Source organism: Mytilus californianus, unplaced genomic scaffold (genome assembly GCF_021869535.1).
Source record: "Mytilus californianus isolate M0D057914Y unplaced genomic scaffold, xbMytCali1.0.p SCAF_9, whole genome shotgun sequence".
Classification (NCBI taxonomy): Eukaryota; Metazoa; Mollusca; class Bivalvia; order Mytilida; family Mytilidae; genus Mytilus; species Mytilus californianus.
This window is the reverse complement of record NW_026262745.1, coordinates 15,652,302-15,676,576: the sequence shown is the minus strand read 5'-3', so window position 1 is coordinate 15,676,576 and position 24,275 is coordinate 15,652,302. Positions and strand designations below refer to the sequence as shown.

At 31.4% G+C, this 24,275-nt stretch overlaps 1 protein-coding gene across 6 annotated transcripts in view; it reads right to left on the bottom strand.

Moving 5' to 3' along the window:
- Window positions 1-24,275, bottom strand: part of LOC127716338 (A disintegrin and metalloproteinase with thrombospondin motifs 16-like) — a 78,372-nt gene that overhangs the window by 19,020 nt on the left and 35,077 nt on the right. For all 6 annotated transcript variants that reach the window (XM_052222509.1, XM_052222508.1, XM_052222507.1 and 3 more), the window contains 13 exons: window positions 16,210-16,273; window positions 15,294-15,354; window positions 13,590-13,848; window positions 12,828-12,984; window positions 11,859-12,037; window positions 7,836-7,922; window positions 6,952-7,049; window positions 6,116-6,241; window positions 5,662-5,778; window positions 5,300-5,397; window positions 2,415-2,494; window positions 1,845-1,955; window positions 59-216 (listed from right to left, as the gene is read on the bottom strand). In XM_052222509.1, the coding sequence (XP_052078469.1) occupies window positions 59-216; window positions 1,845-1,955; window positions 2,415-2,494; window positions 5,300-5,397; window positions 5,662-5,778; window positions 6,116-6,241; window positions 6,952-7,049; window positions 7,836-7,922; window positions 11,859-12,037; window positions 12,828-12,984; window positions 13,590-13,848; window positions 15,294-15,354; window positions 16,210-16,273 (1,595 nt within the window). The remainder of the gene's footprint in view (window positions 1-58; window positions 217-1,844; window positions 1,956-2,414; window positions 2,495-5,299; window positions 5,398-5,661; window positions 5,779-6,115; window positions 6,242-6,951; window positions 7,050-7,835; window positions 7,923-11,858; window positions 12,038-12,827; window positions 12,985-13,589; window positions 13,849-15,293; window positions 15,355-16,209; window positions 16,274-24,275) is intronic.

The window sequence follows — 24,275 nt, the reverse complement described above, 5'->3', positions numbered from 1 at the left end:
TCTTTTATTTCATATAATCATCAACATTTAAAGATAAAGAAATTACAAAAAAACCTACGTTGGGTTATTACATATTCGTCGTCTGTAAAGCATTCCTCGTCCACATGTCCGGGAACAGGTTGTCCAGGTTCCCCAATCCGACCATCCTCCTGCACGTACTTCAGGATTAGGTAATTGAGCTTCAGAACAATCAACACACGCACCGCCAAAGCAGATCTAAGTAAAGATTCAATTGAATGTGCCGCAATTAATAAAGTTGGCATATAACACGATTAAAAAAAATCAAATTAAACTGTGTGTGGTAAAGTTCGTGTACATGATAATTGCAAGCTGAAAAAAGAACAACAATTCCAGAAATACAAACGATATAATAATAAATCGTTATTTCTAATGTTAAATTTTGTCTCATGTGAATTTTTACATTTTCTTTGTTTATTAATTTGGCGGAATTGGAATGCACGCGACAATTACTTTCGTCGGGCCTATGTTTTTTCATCTGTCTGATTATATTCATGTTTATTCTTTATTCCGATTAAATGAACACTTAACCTGGTGTCCTAATGGTCTGATAAAACGATACGAACTGTCCAGGACAGAGACGACGCCGGATATTTTACTATCTCGTAGCCTGAATTCAATCCTTCCCTCGATAAATAATTTAAAGTGTTTTGTCCTTTTTGATTTCATCAGCTCATCAATATTTGAATAATTGTTTTTGAATTTTAAATTTTTTGGCTTCGTGTATCACTGAACAGACATTATTAGTCGAAATGCGCATCTGGTGCAGTAAAATTGGTATCATAAATGTCATTGGTGACAATGTTGAACGCATCTATCCCATCGAACTTGAAATACAGCATAAAACAGATAAAGTTAAGTGTTCTTCATATTTTTACTTCATCTGGACTTTGACAATGAGGGTCGGTTCAGAACAAAACTTAACAAGAAAATAGATGATTTTAACTTCCCGAACGTGAACTTTCCAATTCTTTGAAGCAACATTCCTGCAACGCTGCATATGGAGTATGTATCTCCGATTTGATAGATATTCAAGAGCTTGCATTTCCTATCATGATTTATGGACAGAGCAAGGAAGATTTTAAACCAATAGTTCCAAGTGGTAAGGTTAAAGTCATCCCTTTTAAAATTTTCAAAATTTCACGAACAACCATTGTGAGATTTTACCCTTATATAGAAAACCGTTTTGACGAGGGACATGTTCCAATTGTCGTAACCACAATCCTGTTCATTTTTCAAATGTGACTTACCAAATTAGAGTAATCATCGAGGTTTGACTTACAATAGCAACATGTGCCACATCTTCCACACTTCTTTCTGTAGTTGATGACATAAATGCGATTTATCTGCTCATTTGTACCAACCATGAGCAACACAAAGAATGGAGCCAGTAAAGAAAGAAAATATTTACCCTTCCGGAGTTTACTCCAGTGTTTTGATTTTCTGTGTGTTTTGTTTGCCGGACTATACAATTTTTTTCACTATTATTATTGAAAAAAAACCTTCATCGCATGAGTATATGCCTTTTGAGTATTTTCCTATTTTTCTCACAGGAAAAGTGTAAATGCACCAAGGACAGGGATAACCTAACCCCATACAAATAGCGTTTTACAACAATTCATGAAAAAAGATCAACAGTTACGAATAACTCGCATACGTAGTTGTAGCTTTTGATATCAATGAAAGTTAATAAGTTGCTCAACTTGCACGAAAAGAAATTAGTGTGAATGTGCTAATGTTCTATATACAACTAAGTTTCTTTACACATTGGAAGCAGAACTTTACACAATATATGACCCCTAACAATATTGTTATTTTATATTCACCTTTTGATCTTCACAGTATAAACCGGTAACAGAATCAGACTGCTTGAACATCTGCCCATGTGTATTCCCAACGTTATGATCGACACAGCTATAAATGTTACAAACTGGGTCCTGCCGACAGATACAAACTCAATTAAGGTATTGTTGATTAGTACATAACCATTTATTTCTAGATTTTTGTGATCACTTTAGTGACGGCATCGAACATTTTGACATGCAACTTTTACAACCACAGGTGATGCAATTAAAAGTAATTGTATAATTTCATCAAAGATACCCGGCTTAAAATTTGATAAAACTAAAATACTGAGATAGAATTAATTACGAACGCTATCACGAATTGGTTGACCATTAAGTATCAAATACATGTGTCACAGGTGACTACACAAATGTATCCACAATCCCGTCCTTTTTTCTTCGATCGTGCCATCAACAAATGAAGCTTATCACTAAATCTGAAATCACCATGCTCAGCATAAATGTCTGGTGCTGTCAGTTTCTATTTAAAAATGATTTTACAATTTCATGAGTCATAATGAAGAAAATGCTTAGAAATTAAAATTTGCTCACCACAACATTCGGATATTCACGGTATTTAAATCCACTTCCATACAACTGTTCACATATTTCATCTGCTGTCTTCATCTGACCTGATAATAAAAACAAAGTATGAAAGCTAGTTTACAGAAATTATTTAAATACAAACTGTTCGAAATAGCACGTTTACCTATATTGAACATAAACATATATAGTTTTCAATTAATATTAAACCTCTATAGCTATGTTGTCTCCAATAAAAAACAATATGTCTAAAGCTGCTATGCCTACATGAACATTATTATATACTATATTTTATGTGGAACTTTGTCTTGTGAACATGCTGTTTCATATGTAAAATGGTGGGGAAAAAAACGGAAGAGGAAAGATAAAAATCACTAGTCAAAAGAAAACAAACAGTTAGAAAAAAACATCCAGCAGTTCAAAAAACACAACACAGAAAACTATAAATGAAACAATTCAAACACACAAAAAAAAAAAAACTAAAAAAAAACTGAGGGTTTATATCGATGTAAAAATCCAAATCCAAATACCACTTTTATGAAGCACTGTGTCATGTCTGATTGAAAATCATCACATAAAAGGTCTTTCTATTACAAGTTAACAAATACATTGTCGTTCTTACAATAAATCAATATATTACTCAACACACTACTATTATATATCTGCCAGGTCGTCTCAACAAGAATAAGAATTTTTTTTTGGATTCACAGAGAGGAAGAAGATATCACTGGAGTATTTGAAAAAAACGTAAGTCATGGATAAAATAGGCAAACTCATGGCCAAATGAATAAATCAACGCATGGTACTCCCTTATCATATATGCATATTGAAATTTTACCAAACTAAAAGTGATATTTAGAAGGCATCCAAGCAGAAGCAAATACAATGGCTCTATAGAAAACATGTCTGATGGTGTCCTTAGGATTATAATGATTGCGGAAAGTATAGCTGTTCAAAGTCCAATCACTCTGAAAATCTGAAAAGACAAACCAGAAAGTTTTCAAAATCAAAAGCAAATCTAAATTCACCTTCCCTAACAACAGTCTTAGGTTTGTGGTATATGATCCAACCATACTAGATTTAGGGCATACATGTAATATTAAGATAATACTTTTGTATGTATATGACGATCGAAGTCCCATTACAATGAATGAAATATCTAAACTGGTTTTTTTTTAAATCAAACGGTTTGTAATATTTACTCAAACAAACTCGAGTCAATGTACAACATGACAAAGTTATACTTTAATCTTACAATTAATTTCTCGTAACTTATGGAACGACAAACCAGAAAACTAAAAATCTAAAAGGGAGTTTCCTTCTATCAGTCATAACAATAATGTTAATTTTTGAGGAATACACTCCAGGAGTTAGTGCTTCGTATATGAAAATTTCCCTAAAACTAACGGTTAAATTCCCAAAAATTTGGAAAGACAAAGCCAAAAATAAAAATAATCGAAATGAGGCATTTTCCCGTCAATTCTAATGTTATGTAAATCTGAAATTAGAATTGGCCAAAGTCAATTTGACTTATCGAACAAAGTGTTGACGTAATGAAAAAATAAAAACATAGAAACCCATTACTAAATTAAAAAAAAACAAACAAACAAATACACGGCCAAATGAAAAACAGACAAATACATGGCCAAATGAAAAACAGACAAAGCCATTGTATAATGAAAAAAAAATACAATTCCTTATCCAAATGAAAAACGGACATATCAAAGGGCAAATTATAAATCCGACAAATCCATGGCAGAATGTAAAACGGATACATCTATGACCAAATGGAAAACGGACAAATTCATGGCCAAATGAAAAAACGGATCAAAGAAAAATTTTGATTAACAAAAAACTAAAACTAAAACCGTTGGTGTCCGCAAACGAAGTAACTGCTCGTTTGAAGTAATCATTATTACACCATGAAAAACAAAATAAGTCGTACTCATTCCAAAAATTGATAAATGAACATCAAAACACTACATATTTATGCAACGAGTATTTAATATACACAATGTCGGTACGAGCAATTTGACAACTCACCGAGTGTATTTTTCAAGTCCTGGAAAATAAAGGTTCCAGTAACCTTGCAGAAAAACATTTCATGTATCCTTCAGGAAATTTGTGATAAAAATATCCCTAAAACTATCATGCAAAAAAAAAATTAAAAAAAAATGAATTTTTTACCTGAATTTATCATTTCTTCTGTAAAATGGCGCTATGTAATGATTCGAACCTGTTTCACGTAACCAGGCTGGAAATCTGTTGAATTCACCCGACAATTCAATGTTTACAAAACTCATACTTTTACGCATTTGGCAACCATTAAATCAAACTATATGATTGCCATAGAAATTGCTGTCATTCCTATCTCAACCAAATATTGTTATATGTGGATGTTAATTTATGTAATCGAACAGTCTGCTACAGCTACGGCTGCTAGTGTCAATGATTTAGTGAGAATTTCAACCAAGGAAGTCTGTAACATGCTTTTTAAGAGCAGAATTTGACTAAGAAGACATTATGTTGAATTGGTTTTGATCCAGGCACACAGATATGCACGTGCTACGTACGTGCATATCAGAACAAAATTAATATATTGCCGTGTCCCTCAAAATCGCCTATTTTGATCTCCATAGAACATATTTCGGTCAAATTTTGATACCTTAATCATTGGATGAACTCACTCAAACATGGATGTCACAGGATACCACAGGTCTGAATACAAAATTTAATAATCCATGCCAAGGGGATATAGAATTGTGTTAGTCGCACAAGGTGGTCACAATATCTACTGCCTTAAACGTCAGCGGAAAATGATCCAAATTATCGTATATTAAACTTGAATTTTCATTTTCTACTGCAGAAATGAACGTGTTTTTAAGTGTATTTACCTGGAAGTTCTGGCACTAATATCAATCCCTGTAAAGATGCTGGGGTAACTTCATTATCAGCAATATTTTCTATCCATAGACACCCATGATTGCCAGTTCTGTAAACAATATTAAGAGTACGTAACAAATCGAGTAACACAGTTACATACGAAATGGGACAACAACAAAAAATTATTTTAAAATCTTTTCTTGTAAATGTATTACGGTGCGGCGAATGCTTTACTAATTCGTCACTATCTTTTTATCCAAAAATTAATTTTTACTTTAAAAATATGTCTTTTAGCATATAGTCAGGAAATCAGCAATATGTTAAAATACCACAGGAACCTTTTATTCTACTATAGTAAATTGTATTTCCTTACTGTAACCTTGTGTTCATATCATTGCAACTACATGTACTCCATCCCACGCCAGCACCACCCATAATACCAACGTCTGGAGATGAACAATTTCTATCAGCGTCATGCAGCATACCCATGCTGTAATCAATGACGTCAGTTGTAATAGTTATGGTTAACTATTTAAAAAATTGCAAACATTTTTGGCCTTTACTGATGTGAAATGTTTTTAAACTCATTTCTCCTTTGTATTATTGTATTAAGGGGCAATCAAAACTCATAAGTTGATGAAAAATTGACAACGACTTGGCATAAAACAGACAAAACGACGCGAAAAGATGAACAAATCCAGAAAACATTCAATATTAAGATGTAAAAATAATCAATAAATGTTATGCTGTCATTTCAAGCTATTTTACAGAATCATCACATATGAAGGGTCAAATCGTAGTTTATCAAAGTGCATGAAAAAACATACTTATGACCTATTTCATGGACTGTTGCGACATATGTTGTAATCCCATCTGCAGAAACACCACATCTGTACCTAGTATTGCAAACTGCATTTTGGTAAGCTAATCCTCCCAATTCTGGTTTAGGTATGCTATAATTATATAAAATGATTAGTCAATGAGCAACATTTGCAACGTTCGTCAGGCGCAATACAAGATGATATTTTGGGTATACATCAATGAGCCAGCTACCAATCGACACAAGACACAAAAAACAGAGTAAGCATACGTTTTGAGCGTATTTTTAATCGTAATAAATAATTCATTAAATGGCGTATTTGCTTTATGTGTATCACGGCATAAAATTATGTTTCATTTGGATTTTGTAGATGTTATTTAGTTGTATTAAAATATTTTTAAATTCCCATTTTGTTTTGTGAAATTTTTATCAATGAAAATATCCTTGACTGCTGCATAAATTTCCAGTAGTTTATTTTTTGTAACAAAATTGGACATCTCAATTTATCAAAAAACTTAAGATCTTTGAATATTTACCTAAAACCAACTTACAGTTTTCATTTAAGTCAGCTATAAATTAGCATTCACTTTGCTGTGAAAGGAACAGTGAAGACTAAATTATTCACTTCAAATATACAAATAACACATTTCTTAATTATATTCAATGGGAATATTACGTACTGTTATTACAGTTATTTTGGTAAATGTATAAATGTCGTTTTAAATAAATTCCACTCGTAAACAACACATGCAAACAAATTAAAACGCGTGAAATGCTGTTTTTTTTCAAATCGACATGTAGCTGTTTATCTTTGGTATACTGTCGGAATGATTTAATTCTTACCCTGTATGAACATGTACATGATCATAAGCTAAGGTTTGAGTTCCCGTACATATAGTTTTCAAGGGAACGGACAGAGAAGTGGAAGCGTTGTACCAGGACTGAAATAGAAAAATAACAAAGGTAACATCTTTAGGACAGCTGTGTTCTAAAATATCGTTGAACATCGCCACGTGTTAACGTACATCTAAATGCTAGTAAGATTTTAGCGTTAGAGATATTTTATTTTTCAGGTGTTTGTTTTGTTTTATTGATGTATGAAGGACGAATATCCGACAAAAACTTAAATTTACAAAAAGGACTGTTAACATAACTATCTTCTGTATAAGAATTAGAAAGTCAAAACACGTATCATTACGACTGTAATACATTTAACATAGAAACTGTGTTTCCAAATAAATGAATTGTTTGATATTTAATGTATTACACAATGACAACACGGAAAAACACAAGTAAGTGCGGGAACTCAGAACATTTCCCAACACATAACATTGTTAAATAAATTAACCTTTTATATAAGGATTGATAAACGACAAAAGCAGTAGAATTGCACATACAACAGGAATAATTTCATACGGAGGCCTCCAAATAAAACAAATCCCCCGAGGAGGAAACGCTTTAAGTGTTAGCGCCGATGGTCAAATTTGTGAGAGATAATTTCAGACTCCCTCTTATGTGATAAAGCAAATATATTTAAGACGTTTAATGATTTAAAAGTTTGTCTTTCGTTTTTACAAATTTAAATCCGTAAACTCTTTCTTCTTTAGTTATTTTATAACGAATTGAAGATACAACACATGAAGTCGTAGTTATCTTTCATTATTCATGAAAAAAGTGAGGACTTTATATTTGAAAAGTCAACAAAAAATGCATATAATTAATCTCACTGGGTTTGTATCAAAAAACGTCAAAAGTTTGATTGATAGAGTGACGTTATAATTTAACACATCAGCACGACTCCATTCAAACTGCACCTGCAAAGATAAAAAATATACATTTAATCAGCTTTCGTGTTTTTGTTTGCTTTGTGTTCATATTATAATTCATGTTAGTGACAGATGAATATAAGCAACCAACTAAAAGCAAAGAACTTTCAAACATTTAGGAAGCTTTTGTTTGGTGATTCTGAGTGTTCCCTCTAAGGATGCAATCAGCTAGAAAAATAAAATGTCTTTTCAATTCTAATTTTTGTCCAATTATTTTTCTGAAAATTATGATAGACAGACAATTCTCCATATGCTTACTTACAAAACAATGTAATAGAATTAAGTCTCGTAGAATTGTGTCCGACTTGCGTTCCAGATGTCATCATAACATCATCGTCAGATTAATAGACTCTACACGATGTTGGTTTAGCTCATTGTTAAAGGTTATGCAATGACCTATAGATGTTAACTTCTATGTCATTTGGCTTCAGGTCGAAAGTTGTCTCATTGACAATTATACCACATCTTCTTATTTGTATATCTGATTAGGTTAATCTTTTCATCTTTGGATAAAGTTCTAATTTATCTAATAAGCAAATTACATCCAAAGAAATGTTAACAATTCATAAGTTCAAGAGATTATATTCGAAAAGCGATATTGAAGTATTCAACCCTCGATCCCAGTCAAGATGAATGACAAGATAAATATATTAGTTAACAAAATCTTTCTTTGGAATATGAATAGATTTGGAATGATACGTTCAATTGTTCCTTTACAATTATCTTCCACAGTAAACCTGGAGCAATTCATCATTTCGGAAAATGCATTAATAACTGTTTTAAAAGGGCCGATATTAATGATTTATGTGTGCTTGACACCTTTTTCTGGGGTACTAATGCACCAACAATCGGCTAGCAAGGATAAGTAGTACCAAACAAAACTGAAAACTTTCGAATGAGTTACACGAACCATTCTAAAAACCGTTGATGATCTCAAATGTTATGAAATGGTATGCAGATCTGCTCCACTAGTGGCACCCATCCTATTGCTTAGGACCTATGTTCAAACATAGCGTTGTTTTTTTAAATAAAAGATTGTTTCTACCTTGAACATAACTTTTTACATAAGACTTTATAAAACTAATATGTATACGTTCCTAAAACAAGCAATATATATCTTCGTTTGCCATTCTTTGTTTTAATTTGTCTTTACGATTGTTTTCAACAGAAAAGTAAACATTTATGACAAAACAAATCATGACAAAAAAAGCAAGTTCTGAAATATCGCGTTTACTTTGAGATATACAGATACAGCCAATTTAAAGCTGCTACTGGAATGTTGATACGTATAAAATGGAAATAACATTAATTGTAATTCAGAACGTTTAGGTTTCGATCGACCCCTATTGTCAATTTCTAGGTATGTCAAGATAATGAAGCGGACTAAACTGTAAAAGTGGTATCCTTAAATTCAAGCGATAGCTACCCTCAATATAATTATCAAAGTTCGATTTTTTATTGACATGACATCTCTTTTTCTTTTTTATCCTTTTTATTGCTCCTGTATGATGGATGGCCTACCACATGAAAAGATTACCATAGCCGAATTTAGCAAAACCTTTCAACATTCTGGATTCTCAATGCTTATTAAAGTCATATGAAACTTCAAATTTAAAATAAAATTGGATATGTTTTATATACTTGAATGGCTAAGTTTTACTATAAAAGAGGTGAACATGAACTTTCTTTTGAAAGAAAATCCTTTATATTATCAAAATCTCCATAAATGTACCAAAAGTGAATTGTTGTCTTCCTAGACACTAATTTGCCGATATGTTCCCGTGTGCAGTGACCTTAACTCCGAGACATCTCGTTATAACTTCGGCAACAGCACAGCGCCAGTGCAAGTGGAATGCCGTGATGAAAGAATGTAAACAGCATACCAAGGAAGGTAAATAGTAATAACAGACTCTTAAAGAACACATTTAACACAACAAATCATTTAACAACTGTTGAGGAAAACTTTGATTAACAAATGGGAATGCATGGTAAATAGAAAAACAAATGTCATGATTCTTTTAATTCACTTATATATCACGTTTTTTCCACATGTTCTGTTGTGTTTAGTGTTTATAAATGTCAAGATCCGTTAAACGTCGGCACTTCGTCGATAGATTCGTAATAAATATAAAAAACGTGTATACAATATTTAGTTTAGTATATACATACATTCGTTCAATAATTTCGATAACATCAAATTTCAAGAAACTTGTTTCTTATGACTGTAACTGCAACCTTTATTTGGTCTTTTAACTTTTTTATTCGACTGTTTTTGATGAATCATTTGTAGACAAAACGCGCGTCTGGCGTACTATATTTTAATCCTGATATATATGATGAGTGTATTTATATACAAAACGGGACTCAGTTTAGCGAGAATAACATGGGTATGAGCAATTAAAAAGGCGACTATCTTGTTGAAAATTACGTCCACTAAACTAACAAATATGTTAAGTCAATCTTTATTGTCAGCTTCGAGTTTTGTTTAAAGAAGAGTTTTTTTTATGTATACAGTAAAAGACTTCTCTCTCCCTTAAACAAGATATGTGTATGTACAGTATCCACTCTTTTATTAAATAAAGTACAACTTATTCTTTTAATCTCTCTTTACCATCAGAATGATGACAACTGAAAAGTAAAAAAAGAAAAAATACCGAACTCCAAGGAAAATTCAAAACGGAAAGTCCCTAATCAAATGACAAAATCAAAAGCTCAAACACATCAAACGAATGGAAAATAACTGTAATATTCCTGACTGCGAACATGCATTTCCTTATGTAGGAAATTGTGGTGAAAACCTGGTTTTAAAGCTAGCTAAACCTCTCACTTGTATGACAGTCGCATAAATTTCCATTATATTGACAACAATGTGTGAACAAAACAAACAGACATAATTGGTTAAAGTTTCAAGATATAGAAGTCAAATATTTTTTTACATTGTACGAGGACTCAAACTTTTACTGGATCCTATATTTACAAGTTTCAATATCCACATTTGATTCAGCCGCCCCGAGAAGGCACTTTCACTACTTTATAATGTCATTCTAAAGTTGTTTTTCCAGTTTTGAACATTGGCTAACATAATTCGTAGAAAATATATATGAACGAAGAGGTTTAGGCTTGAAGTTGTCAGTTTTGATTTTCTGCAAGACGTGTGTATACATGTATTTAAAGTATTTTATTAAATTCGGTACAATATAGGTATGAGACATCATTGTTACATATATTTTTAGAGGGTATTTTATATTTGGCTTATAAGTGATCAGTATAATGCGTAATTTAAAGACCGTTGTTTGCAAATAAACGTTTTAGAAATGACATCTCTGCATCATCGTTTTCACTATTATGTCTTTGATTGGCAATATCCGAAACGATAGTTGTAAGAAGGTCCAGGAATAAGACGAAATGTATACAGCACACAAGACTTTGGACCATGACGATTGCTAATGGATCATAAAATCACTAGATATTTACCATAATCTCGGTTCACTCGGTTTGTGCGATTCAGACAGGTTTTTTTAACTCTCATGTTTGTCTGTTTGTTTACGTTCTTATATTTCAACTCCTTTGTTAGATTTGATTTCTTAATGTCCAGTGTGAATATTATATGTATGGTAAGGACGTGAACGATTTGTTTGGTCTTGTGAGTAGTTCAAGTTAGTTAACATACACAAAACTTTCCAAAGTTGAAGCATGTATACATCCCGATCAACCAATGTTAAAGTACGTTAATATTGGTATTTTAATAACGCTACATTTTTATTTTTGATCATGATGTGAAATAATCATTTGTCAGGTCATTTGAACGACGAGGTATGACATTCTTTATGTGATGTTCATCTTGAGGATCTTATAACGACAGGACCAATTTTTTAACAAAAATGCGTATTCTGAAATTTATTTACATTAAATAAATATACTTACTGCATTATATTTGCAAAGCATGATTTCAACTCTGCGTGTTATGTCAGTAGCTGGTAGTTTATAAGACAAGAAGTCAGCATCACAATACACTGCCAATTCTATTGTGAAGTCAGAAGAAGGTACCGACCGTTTATGTATTCTTTTATGGCTATACTCAGTTTGATTAATAGGAATGTAATCTGGAAAAGTATGAAAAGGTTTTGATCCGGTACTTCACGAAACTCTAAAGAGAAAGCTTAAAGATATGGAGTACGAAACAAACATATTCAATTTGAATAATCCATTATCAATACAGAGCGTGGTAGTAAATAGTTGCATTTAAGCCTGAAACGTTTATTTTTTTCATTGATCAACCAGATATGTTTTGCTAAGATGTAAACTTTGTTCTAAATCCATGGTTACTTGATATTACAATTATATGATATCGGGTCTTCCTCGATAATTTAATTTTGGGTGTAACACGTCTTTCGATTGGCTGAAATTGTTTTTGTCGATCAGTTCATAGACATAATTTTGTCATGTGACCGTGACGTCATCAACGTTTTTTCATGATTAAATACTTAAAAATGGAATTAAAAATTAAATTATTAGGAATGACTGTTATATTTTGTTCAGTCTATGAAAAATAACATAAACATGTGGTGTACACTTTTAAATAAACAGGAATTCGGGTAATTAAGTGTGTTCCACATTTTTTATGTTATTTTCTCATAGACAGAAAAAATATTACAGCTATTCCTAAACAAAAATCTTCTTTATGCAAACTATCGTATGTCTTTTTTAATTGCTGCCTTCAAGATCAGCATCTTTTATTGACAAATTCAAGTTATATCATTATATTACAAAGTATATTTCTCATAAAAGAGTATGTTATTATTGCTCTTATGTTATTGGTAGCTATATACTAAGTAACAGCCAGCACAATTTTAAAATAAACGTTTTTACGTTTTTAGAAAAATCGATGCTTACCGTTCGTTTGGCTTAAATCTGAGAACTGTATATCTTCAATTCGTTTTCTTGCTATAAGTGTTGTATGCGGTTCATCCCTCAATAAACTACGTTTTCGAATACGATGTGGTAAAACTTCAAAGTGAAACTCATGGTCGCTAGTTGACATCATTCCTCGCTAAATTGATAAATTTTATATTTACTTACGTTCTTATGCACAATATGAGATTAAGATGAGGGTTAATATATTGTTGTTATTGAAAGTTATGATGACACTAAAGTTTTAACTTAAGGTGCACATTTATATAAAATCCTGCCAGTACCTTAGTAGCTGTTATTCATTGGATGATCCTTGCTGTTACCAGTTGTGGCTACAGTTTAGATTTAGTAATCGAGAACAAGTCATACTGTGTGCATCGTGTTTGGAACGTGTGTACAGTATGATATTACCAAGTGAATTCGAATTCAAACCATTCATGCATACTAAACATTAACAGATTTAGGCGGACATAGTTTTGTGTATCAGAGAACAAAATATGGAGTTATTTATTCAACTTCATTAATTCTAACAGATTCAGTATTTGTTGCATTTTTCACAAAAGTGAAATAAAGTAGTCGAAACACTTTTTTGCAAAAACTGAGAACTCTATTAAAATACATGTGCAGAATTTTTCAAAATTATAATAAGTAGACGGAAGTTTTTACTTGTAACTATATTTTCAAGTTTATATATTCCCTCCTTTGTTTAAAGTTGACAATTTCGAAAAAAAAACAATTTTATACCAATTCTTCGCAAAATGATGCCGAGACAGTTCCATCATGAGAATGGACATTTCCAATCAAAAAACAATCCGGATGGTCTCCATTCCATTCTGTTTCCTCTTCATCAATCATTATGGAAACTTTAGCTGAAGGGTGCAGAATCGACTTGGTATGTTGGAAAGTCATTTTGTAAGATTCCCCAAATGCAGATATTTCAATATCATATGATTCTGTGGAATCTACTGACCGTCTTCGTCGATGGATTGATGAAGCATCTAGGCTGCAATTAGAATAAGTTTTCTTTAAATAGTTTATGCTTCTGTCTTGACCTATGATAACATGTAAGATGGTTTAAATTGATTTTCTTTATCACAGTGGTTTATGTACCATTCGTTTTTGTAACTGTAAGCATTGTTTAATACTATTTCATTGGTATTGTTTTAATTGAACTTGTATTCTTGTCGATTACAATTCAGATATTGTAGTGGTAAATGCATTTTAAAAATTTTTTTTATACTGATTTCGTGTCGCACGTTCTATGTTACTTATGTTTTCCCAATGAGCCGGATAAAAAAAAACTACCAAAAATATAGCTTCTTCTAACATTTATCAGTGTGTTTGTCCTTAGTCAGACAATTTGTATGTTGTTGACTATGTTTTAATCTTTTGGTTAACTTGTAGATAATGAACCTCATTTAAAGCGCTTCTTCTTTGATTTGTGTTTAATACACAATTTCTATTCTTTTTCTTTTGTTTTATCTTTATCGATAATCGGTTATACAGACACTTGTCTATTGTTGTTGCTGTTGACATTGAAATATGGTATAGACACTTGTCTGTTGTTGAATTTGATATATGGTATTGCACTTGTCTAAATCGTTTAGTGTTACGTTTGACATATGACAAAGACACTTGCCTGTTGTAGTTTAACTTGACATATAGTATAGACTTTCGTTTTGTTGTTTTTGACCTTGACCTTTGGTAAGCACACTTGTCGAGAGCTATGTGGTTAACTTTGGCATATGGCATAGACACTTTCCTGTTGTTGTTGACCTTGCCATATGTAAGTTTCATTTGGTTTTTGTTGTTGACCTTGACATATGAAACAGACAGTTGCCTGTTGTTGGCCTTGACATATGGTAGAAAAACTTGTCTCGTGTTGATGATCTTTAGATATGATATAGACATTTTTCTGTGGTTGATGACTTTGACATATGACATATACGTTTGTTTGTTGGTGTTGATCTTGACATATTGCATATACATTTGTTGGTATTTATTGACCTTGACATATTGTATAAATACTTGTCTAAAACAGTCATCTAAATCTTAATATCATTCGGAAAGTCTGAACAAGTCATGTTAAGTGTTTCAGTTAAATTCCAGACTCATCCACTGCAGTATATTCAGTACTGTAGATTATTTGCTTGCAGTCAATTTAGTACTATTTGAATTTTTCAAAGTTTGTCACGTCAAAGCCTTTTATAGCTGACTAGACGGTAGGGGATTTACCTATTGTCGAAGGCCGTATGGTGACCTTTAGTTGCTTAAGCCACGTCATTTTGGCCGGGTGGATAGTTGCTTCATTGGCAATTATGCCATATATCCTTATTTGTATACGGAAGGCTATGTTGTGAAGTGTGTATACACGTATGGCACATTTCTTTTATAAATGCAAATGATCTGATCTTAACTCACAGTATTGCAAAAACTAAATTATCCTACCTCTGTTGATGTGAACTTGTTACCTCTTGGACTGAAGTCAACTCAAACTCATTAAATCCATCTAAAATAATATAAACATATTTACAAATACATTTTATATGTGTGAAGGGTTGTTTTTAAGAAGCTAGTGTGATTTCAAGAAGTAGCACTCATATTGTTTTTATTTCCTCCCTTTTTTATTTCTTTGATTTGTTATTTACGAGATACCAATAAGAACTTCATCGAATGACGTCAAAAGATCGATATTATACCTTAGTGTCAGCCGATGTGCATGATAAAAAAACGTTACATACATGTATGTTTTTGATAGAACACACACGATCGATATTGCATAAACACATATGTAGATAAATTTAAAAGTAATATATAACTTTAAGTTAATAAAGTATATACTGAAAACAGAATTACAAGTGACATGCCCGAACAAATTGGAGAAAAGTAGATGAGGAATGTAGACAGTGTAGATATCATATTATCCCCTATATTTTTGATGTAATGATTGTTGATATATTTTAATCTATTATTATTGTATGATGCAACAAATAAATGACATGTTGTTTTTTGGTGTGCTAAATTTCACTAAACTCGCTTCAAACAAGGATTGTTATCGCCGTCACATGCATAGCAATTTATCAAACAACAAGGTGGCGTAGATATATTCCATTGAATATTCGATACTGATACCGTGTGCATAAATAATGCTTTAATCGTCATCTGGTTATTTAATATATATAGTAACTAATATTGCCTATCAAACTTTTATAATAATTGAAGACGCAAAACACTTAATATTTAGCAAAGTAATGGATTTTTTAAATACTCATTTTTAAAATATGTTGTAAAACTTATGAATCTTATCTAAATCGATGTTCATTTCCTGCCAACCTTTTTTCCCACTAAAAAGTGTTTTTGTTACCTTCACGAAGTTTTTTAGAACTGATGTATTTATTGATGTGACTATCATCTAACAAAGGTTTTGCCTGCAATAAAAAAGAAAGTGATGTTATAGATTACTTTTTCATGTCACATTTTATTTGAGGGTCCACTTTGCGAATTGTGTTTCAGCCATATAGAATAAGAAGATCTGGTATACTTGTCAATGAAACGACTATCCACCAAATGAGGTAGATGATAGTAACTATAGGTCAACGCACCGTTTTCGACTATGAGACATCCCATAATGACTACATTGTCGATTTGAAAAATAAAAGATATTACAATGGTAGGAAATAACAGAAAAAAAATAAACGTTAAAGCGTCAAAATTAAATAACAGGATAAAAGGATACATATAAGTATAAAGTTGCAAAATATAGAATTTATTTGTGCTCGCTACCAAGCAGGAAAATTCTTGACAAGCCTTGATTTTCGTCCTCTTTTTAAGGCTCCTACATGTTTCAAAACTATTTTCCGACAATATACATGTATAAATACACTGATGATCAACAAGGGAGACTCTAATTTAACTAGATAACAACAAATGTAGCAAAGAAAGAAAATTTTTTATATTATATATGCACTATCTCGCTGCATTGAAGACCCATTGGTGGCCTTCGGCTGTTGTCTGCTCTATGGTCGGGTTGTTGTCTCTTTGACACATTCCCCATTTCCATTCTCAATTTTACTGTCAAACTTGTTTTAAAGGTTTACTTGCATTTAGGTAAAAATTAAAAGTGAAGTGTATTTAACAACAATATAACAAATTTTGCACTCTGTAGCTATTTATGCATTCAAAGGTCTGTAAATTGACATACAGTTACATACAATCCTTATTTGTATACTTTAAAATTTCTTTTATTGTAGTATTGCCAAGGTAATATCGTCTGCACTTCATCTTTGGGAAAGTGTTAAAATATCAATCGTCTTATATAAACAGCGTGAGATAGATACTATATTTCTATTAAGTATGATGACGGTTTACTTTAAATATCATAATACGTTTTCCATTTGAATAATCTTTTCACAAACACTTTCTCAACAGTAATATCAACGGGATATCCTGTACACAATCAAAAACAGTAGATCGAACTAATTTTAACAAAATATTTTGTTTTGAGTTGGTCTAGAATTCAAAGTGATGTGAAATAGTTTATAAAATGCCAAATAAGCATTAGATATAAAAGAAATAGGTATAATATGGTGATTACTAGTGATGAACAAATTTCAATTATTTTTAGTGTAATGCTTTATTTGCAACACGAATATTATTAACCAGCGAGGGTCCACAAGTAGCAAACAAGCACGATAAACATACTGCACAAAACAACTACAAAGATACAAAACACCAAATAAATCATACTTTTAAAATTTGTATCAACACAAGCATATACGAATATGCTTATAAAAATTAGGTGTGGTATGATAGCCAAAGAGACATCTCTCCACCAGAGACCAAATGACGTAGAAGTTAACACCTATAGGTCACTATACGGCTTTCAACACTGAGCAAAAAATATACTGCATAGTAAACTATGAAATTCCAAATATAAAACGATTGAAACGGATAAAGCTAACGGCCTGATTTATGTAGAAAACAATAAACGAAAAACAAATATGATATACGGCAACACACGACACCCACTCAATTGCAGGATCCTGACTTGGAACAGAGACATACAGAATTTGGAGGGGTTAAACATGTACGCTGGCGCCAAACTCTTGCCTAAGCTGCAACATTGGTGAAATAAAACACACAATAACATCATTTGAAAAGGACGTTACTCGTCAGATTGATACAAAGCCCAAAAAATAAACAATCAGTTCACAGCCAGCATCCTATTGATTTAGTTGTCATTAACAGTCACGGAAAACCATGAACTTGTGCTATTACAAAATAAAGGTACCAAAAGATACTAGGACTATGAATGTACATATGTGTATAACAATAGTATTTAGTTTGATTTTAGTTTACTAATAACGAAATTATTTTTTGTACCGATAACTACAATCTTCAAAGATCTAATAACAGTGTTGAATGTTTGAACTTTTAGAATACGTTTATTTAAAAAATCTATAAACTTAATTGAATCCTATAAATTTTCGGACTCGGTAAACAACATCACCGTAAAAATGATAGTGCCAAACTCTCAAACCTAGTCTTTGTATCAATGATAGAATTGAGTAAAGTTTAGTATAATATTTGTATTGAACTTGTAAAACCTGAACATCGATTGGGATATTGCACAGGCAGAATGCATGAAGCGATGGGGTATATGTTCCTGCAGAAGAACCCCAGTTCAACGGAGATACATTTAGACGTAGAACCGCTATATAAATAGGGACTAATAGAAATGCAGACGGTTCTTTTTTGAGATGCTGTATGATCCACAAATGCCCAATAACGTTGATTAAAGTAACCATAGAATGCCGTATATGGTCTTTAACAATATCAATGCTGTATAGTAAGCTATAAAAGACCCCGGTATGAACAAATATAAACGGCTTAACAGAGAGAAACAAATGCTCGATCTATACACATATAGTTCTCAATGTTCTTCAACTTTATACTTTGTTTGGTCATTTTATTTATTTTTTTATTCTAGTGTCTGGCGTTCACAATTTTAATACTAGTATTGATGGTGAGTTTTTTTCTTTGATTAACATAAAAATATTATTATCTAGATTTTTATTTCTTGACGCAGTAAATGTCCATGAAGGTGGAAAATTGCAAACTCATTTTAGCTTATTGTAAATTCATAAAGTTGATATTCAGGAATATAAAAATGAAATTTCTGACGAAGAATTTATTTATTATTTACATGTTACATAATACCATATTCAACATCGGATGAAAACTTCATAAAGCTGTACACCTACATTAATGATTTTTAACAAAATATTATTATAGAAACGTGACAAAATAAAAAAAAATAAAGAAAAATAGTGAACACATGTGCATTTCTCCACAAACTATATCAACATATATTTATAAGATCGATAAAATTATATTCCGACTCAAATATTCTAACAATGTTTTTCTTTTTAATTAGACTTTAAATGAAACCGAAATAAATTTTGTTGCATTCCAAATAGATGCACCTCAATAACATAAATGTTTAAAGTTTTTAAACCTTTTTTCTTAATGATAGTTATATACAATTAACATCACAAAATCAAAATTTTAGATAAACAAAGTAAACAAAAAATATAAACAATTTTATTACAGAACGGCATTGCTTCAATGCATACCATTGAGTGTGAATATTGTCAGGAATTTAGATTTTTATACATGGATAATACAGGGTTAGTTGCTTTCAGTCAATTTTGGTGAATTTTGTACATACTGTGTGCTATTAAACCGCTTAATTTACAATATCTTCACACTCACTAATAATGCTGTTAGGGTGACAATTTCTATTTGGTATTTTCTATCATGATCGTTTCTGATAAATGGCTGCTGCTTACAAGGAAGCTATCGAATCAAGGGTAAAACATTGTATAGTTGAAAAATCTTACATTATGATTTGGTTGATCGTCATGGAATATCTGTGTCACAGATGACAATGCAAATGGTCAAATTGACGTAGCCACAATCCAGTCTTCCTTTCCTTAAGATTTTATCATTACAAAATATGCTTGGCTGGTAATATAGAGTGGCAATGGGGACAAAACGCATGTTTGAAAATAAAATTATCATTTTGATTAACATAGGTTAGCAGAATTGTATTTGTTGTGTTTTCTCTACGGTAAAGGTCTTGTCTATCAGTGCAAACATTATTCGGTCAGGTTTAATGGTGAGAAAATCAATATGTACCGATGGTTTCGGAAGTAAATGGTGTCTTGTGATTAGATCTTGCATTTTACTAGGAATCCTGAGTACTTGCATAAAATTTCAGAATGTGGATTGCTAATGAGATAACTATTTTTCAAAGAAAAGACCAATGCCAATATTGTGAGCACTTATAATTTATTGCATGGTTTTCATTACTGAACTAATTTGTACTATATATAACAAACATCTGTGATATAAAAAAAACAGTCAGGGATTGTTTAAAATGTTTTTGATTAATCTTTCCGCCATTAAACCATCGTATGGCCATGATATAAGCAATAGTTCTGTCTTGAATGATAAAAACATGATATGAAAACAGACTGCAGTTTCTATTTTCAGCGATTTATTTATCTATTATATAGCAAACTAACAAACACAATTGCACCACTAACTGACAAAAAGTTAATATGATATTCACTGATGTGTAACTTTGGTAACGATATTCAAGCTTACATGATACGCAGAAATGGAGAAAATCCGTCAATATAGGCATATCAATTAAAAATACTAATTCTGGAAATATGTATGACAATTTACGTATTGGCCATACCTTTTGTTAAGTTGACCTACTTTACAATGGTCAAAAAGATATTCATTGGATATCAAGCAGTAACTATAAAAAAGAAGAAGTGGTATGATTGCCAATGAGACAACTCTTCACAAGAGACCAAATGACACAGAAATTAACAACTATAGGTCACCGTACGGCCTTCAACAATGCGCAAAGCCCATACCGCAAGTCAGCTATAAATGGCCCCGAAACGACAAACTAGTCTTTTTAGTGTTTCCAACATAATTTTCTTCAACATTTTCCACAAAAAATTATAATGTGAAGCTTACTTACCATCAATGTGTTCACCTTGCACACATAACCAACCTAAATTACGCTTTGTTAATGACCTGTTACGGAACATAAAATTTTCAACGCGTATGCTGATATTAGCGTTATTTGTAGTAAATTTCATTAGCGCAATATCTGCGCTCGTTCAACCTGGTTGTTAAATTGGTTGAAGACTTAATATTTATGTTGATTGATTGATTGTTTCTTACTTAACGTCTAATGGTAAAATGTACATGCTTATTCAGGACGAAACATATAACTAAACTAGGACATTTTCGAGCAAATTGACAATATTCATTAAAATGAATATGTAATAGGAGTATACCGCAAGTTATATTTACTCATGAACTTAAATATCGCAGCCCATATTCCATTTTCAATTAACAATGAACTTTACAAAGTCATGACATGATAAACTATTTCGACCTTTAACAAGTAAATCAGTTTTAACCCTTACCTAAACTTTTACACAAGATATGTGTAACAAAGCAGTAATGCTTAACACCTTTAATGATGTAACTTTCAATCAATCAGATTATATACTTTTGAAAGAGTTAAAGGGTTGCGAATGCAAAATATATCAAGCAACTGAGTTGACCTTATCAAATAAAATTAGATATAATCACATATGATTGAATTTTATTTTAAATGTTCACTAGTTTTTGAAAAAAAAACTTGGTTTAGTTTTCATATAATTTGAAATGAAAAGTTAACTACATTATGTGATCATGGACAAATTGGCTATATTAGTCATGAATAAGACAGAAAATTAAATTTTGTCTACGATTTTACCCAGAGCATTAAGATGGCAGCACACTGGGTCACTTCTGTGAAGAGATTGAGTATAGACAATAGTAATATCCAATATTGATACCTTTCACCAAAGCAAAAGTTTTTTTAAATACGATAATGTCAAGCAATCAGAAGCCGATAAGTTTACCAGGCTGGTTTAGTCTCTACCATACTGGCAATTACTATGCCAATTGCTTTTTCTTTCTTCTAATACATTTGGAAATTCGATTTTTGAAACGTGTCCATCATATGTGGATATCTATCTTTTTTTATATAAAACAATACTAATTGGTACGCAATATGCATTTTATACTTAATTAATTTTTAATTAGTGCAAAATTATTTTTTTTTAAAGAAACAGTGACAGACAATACCAAAGGGACAATAACAAAATAATAAGCCGAAGATACACTGACGATGCCATTGCAAAAAAAAAACCAAAAATACACAAAACAAAACAAAACAAAACGAAACGAAACGAAAAGCTACAAAAGGCAGTCTTCAAAACAATACATAGAAAAACAAAGACTTGGAAATACGAAGCCGACCGGGGTAATATAGAAATATAATTGCATGTACTATTTATAAATAGTGTCTTATGGACATTATAAATCAAAATATCAATTATGTGTTATCGTCTTCGGTCGATTAGTGTTATATGTATGCAGATCAATTCAAACAGTAATTACTGGGTTGGGTATCAATGTAGAAACATATTGCACACAATACAACAAATACAGTTCTTCTGGTTCTGTAAACGCTAATGTAACCTGTATTTAGTTTGTAGATACATTAGTCAACTTTGAAGACTCTAGTTGTTGTTTTGAATATCAATTATATGGTCATTTTAGTAAATTTCCTGTTGACAAAACTTTATATTTTTCGTAAAACTAAGGATTTTCTTATTCCAGGAATAGATAAACTTAGACGTAATTGGCACAACTTTTTGAAATTTTGGGTCCTCGATGCTCTTCAACTTTGTACTTGTTGGGCTTTATAACTATTTCGATATGAGCGTCACTGATGAGTCTTATGAAGACGAAACGCGCGTCTGGCGTATTAAATTATAATCCTGGTACCTTTGATAACTATATTAATAATTGAAATCAATTTTAATATGGGAACAGCTTAGTATCAGTTTGAGTGTCTTTGATAAATGATTCATGCGATTTTGTTCCGTATGCAATCTCTTACATTTTAATTGACATTGCAACTATGATTTCATTTAAAGTATCAAATATTTGTTTTCCATTTAAACTGATAGATCAGATCGAAACACAATTCGTTGCTCAAAACACAATTTTGTTAATTGTTTTCTAAATTGTCATTTATATTTTCTGTTGTCCACGGTTTTGTCTGTCCGCGTTTGACGTTTGATTTCTTAAAAATCCCTTGATATCTTCTTACTTATAATAATTCGATGATGAACCTTTATGCCTTGTTAGTGACAGAAACGTATCGACAATACCTTAAAATTTTAAAATAGATAATAGAAAATAATAATAATACTCAGTAGAAAATTCAACATAAAAACAGAAGGTTGATAATTCAGTATTGATGGTCTTATTTGTATATGATTTATGAGAATTGAACATCGGTACACTGTTGTTGTCTTTGATTGATATGTATGAGGTTTGTCTATGTTGTCTATGGTTTTTATCTGCATAATATTATATGTTTTAGGTATATCTTATAATAAGGAACAATAAACAGATACTGACAAACAAACTATCATAATAAAATTGAGAATGGAAATGGCGAATATGTCAAAGAGACAACAACCCGACCAAAGAGCAGACAACAGCCGAAGGCCACCAATAATAATAAACATATTACATAGTATATCAGGGATCTCTATATAAGGTTATTATAGTTAAAAACTGATAATCATAAAAGAAGCTTTTTTTTTGGCGACAAATCGGCATTATTCGAAACATATCTGATCCTATCTCTTTGATACTATTTTAACAAAATAATTTTAAGTTCAATAGTTTGTTTTTAATCAAATAAACACATCTGTTAAATTTTCTAACGCGAGTGTCTTATCTTTGAAATCATTACAGAATGGATGAAATAATGATATCAAAAATGTACCACCGAGTCATCGATGCATTGTTGTGAGTATATGAAAAAAAAACTTTTATGACCTAAATTTTATCAGACTGAAAAACGATTATCATGCAAAGGTGACCGCTGGTTAATTTTACTATTCTCCTTCTATAGGTACTTTTTGGTCATTTAGCTCTTTAAGTATCTTTAAATTTCAAGGTTTCAGGTTTGACTGTTTCTGATAACGGTAACTCCAGGAAAGCGCATCAAATTTATAAAATGATATTTTCTTATTACTAATAACTCGTGTCAAGACAATTGAAGTAATTTGTATACATTGATATTAATATCAAAACATTGTAAACTGTGATTAATAATTTTCTTAGGATAAGGCTATCATTAAGTAGAGTAGTCACCTTTCCGTTGCTCAAATTGCAACTGAAATGTATGACTTTTGAAAGACAGGCGAATGAAACCAAGGGATATTTAAGTCGAAAACAAACTGACAATACCATGACAAAAACGAAAAA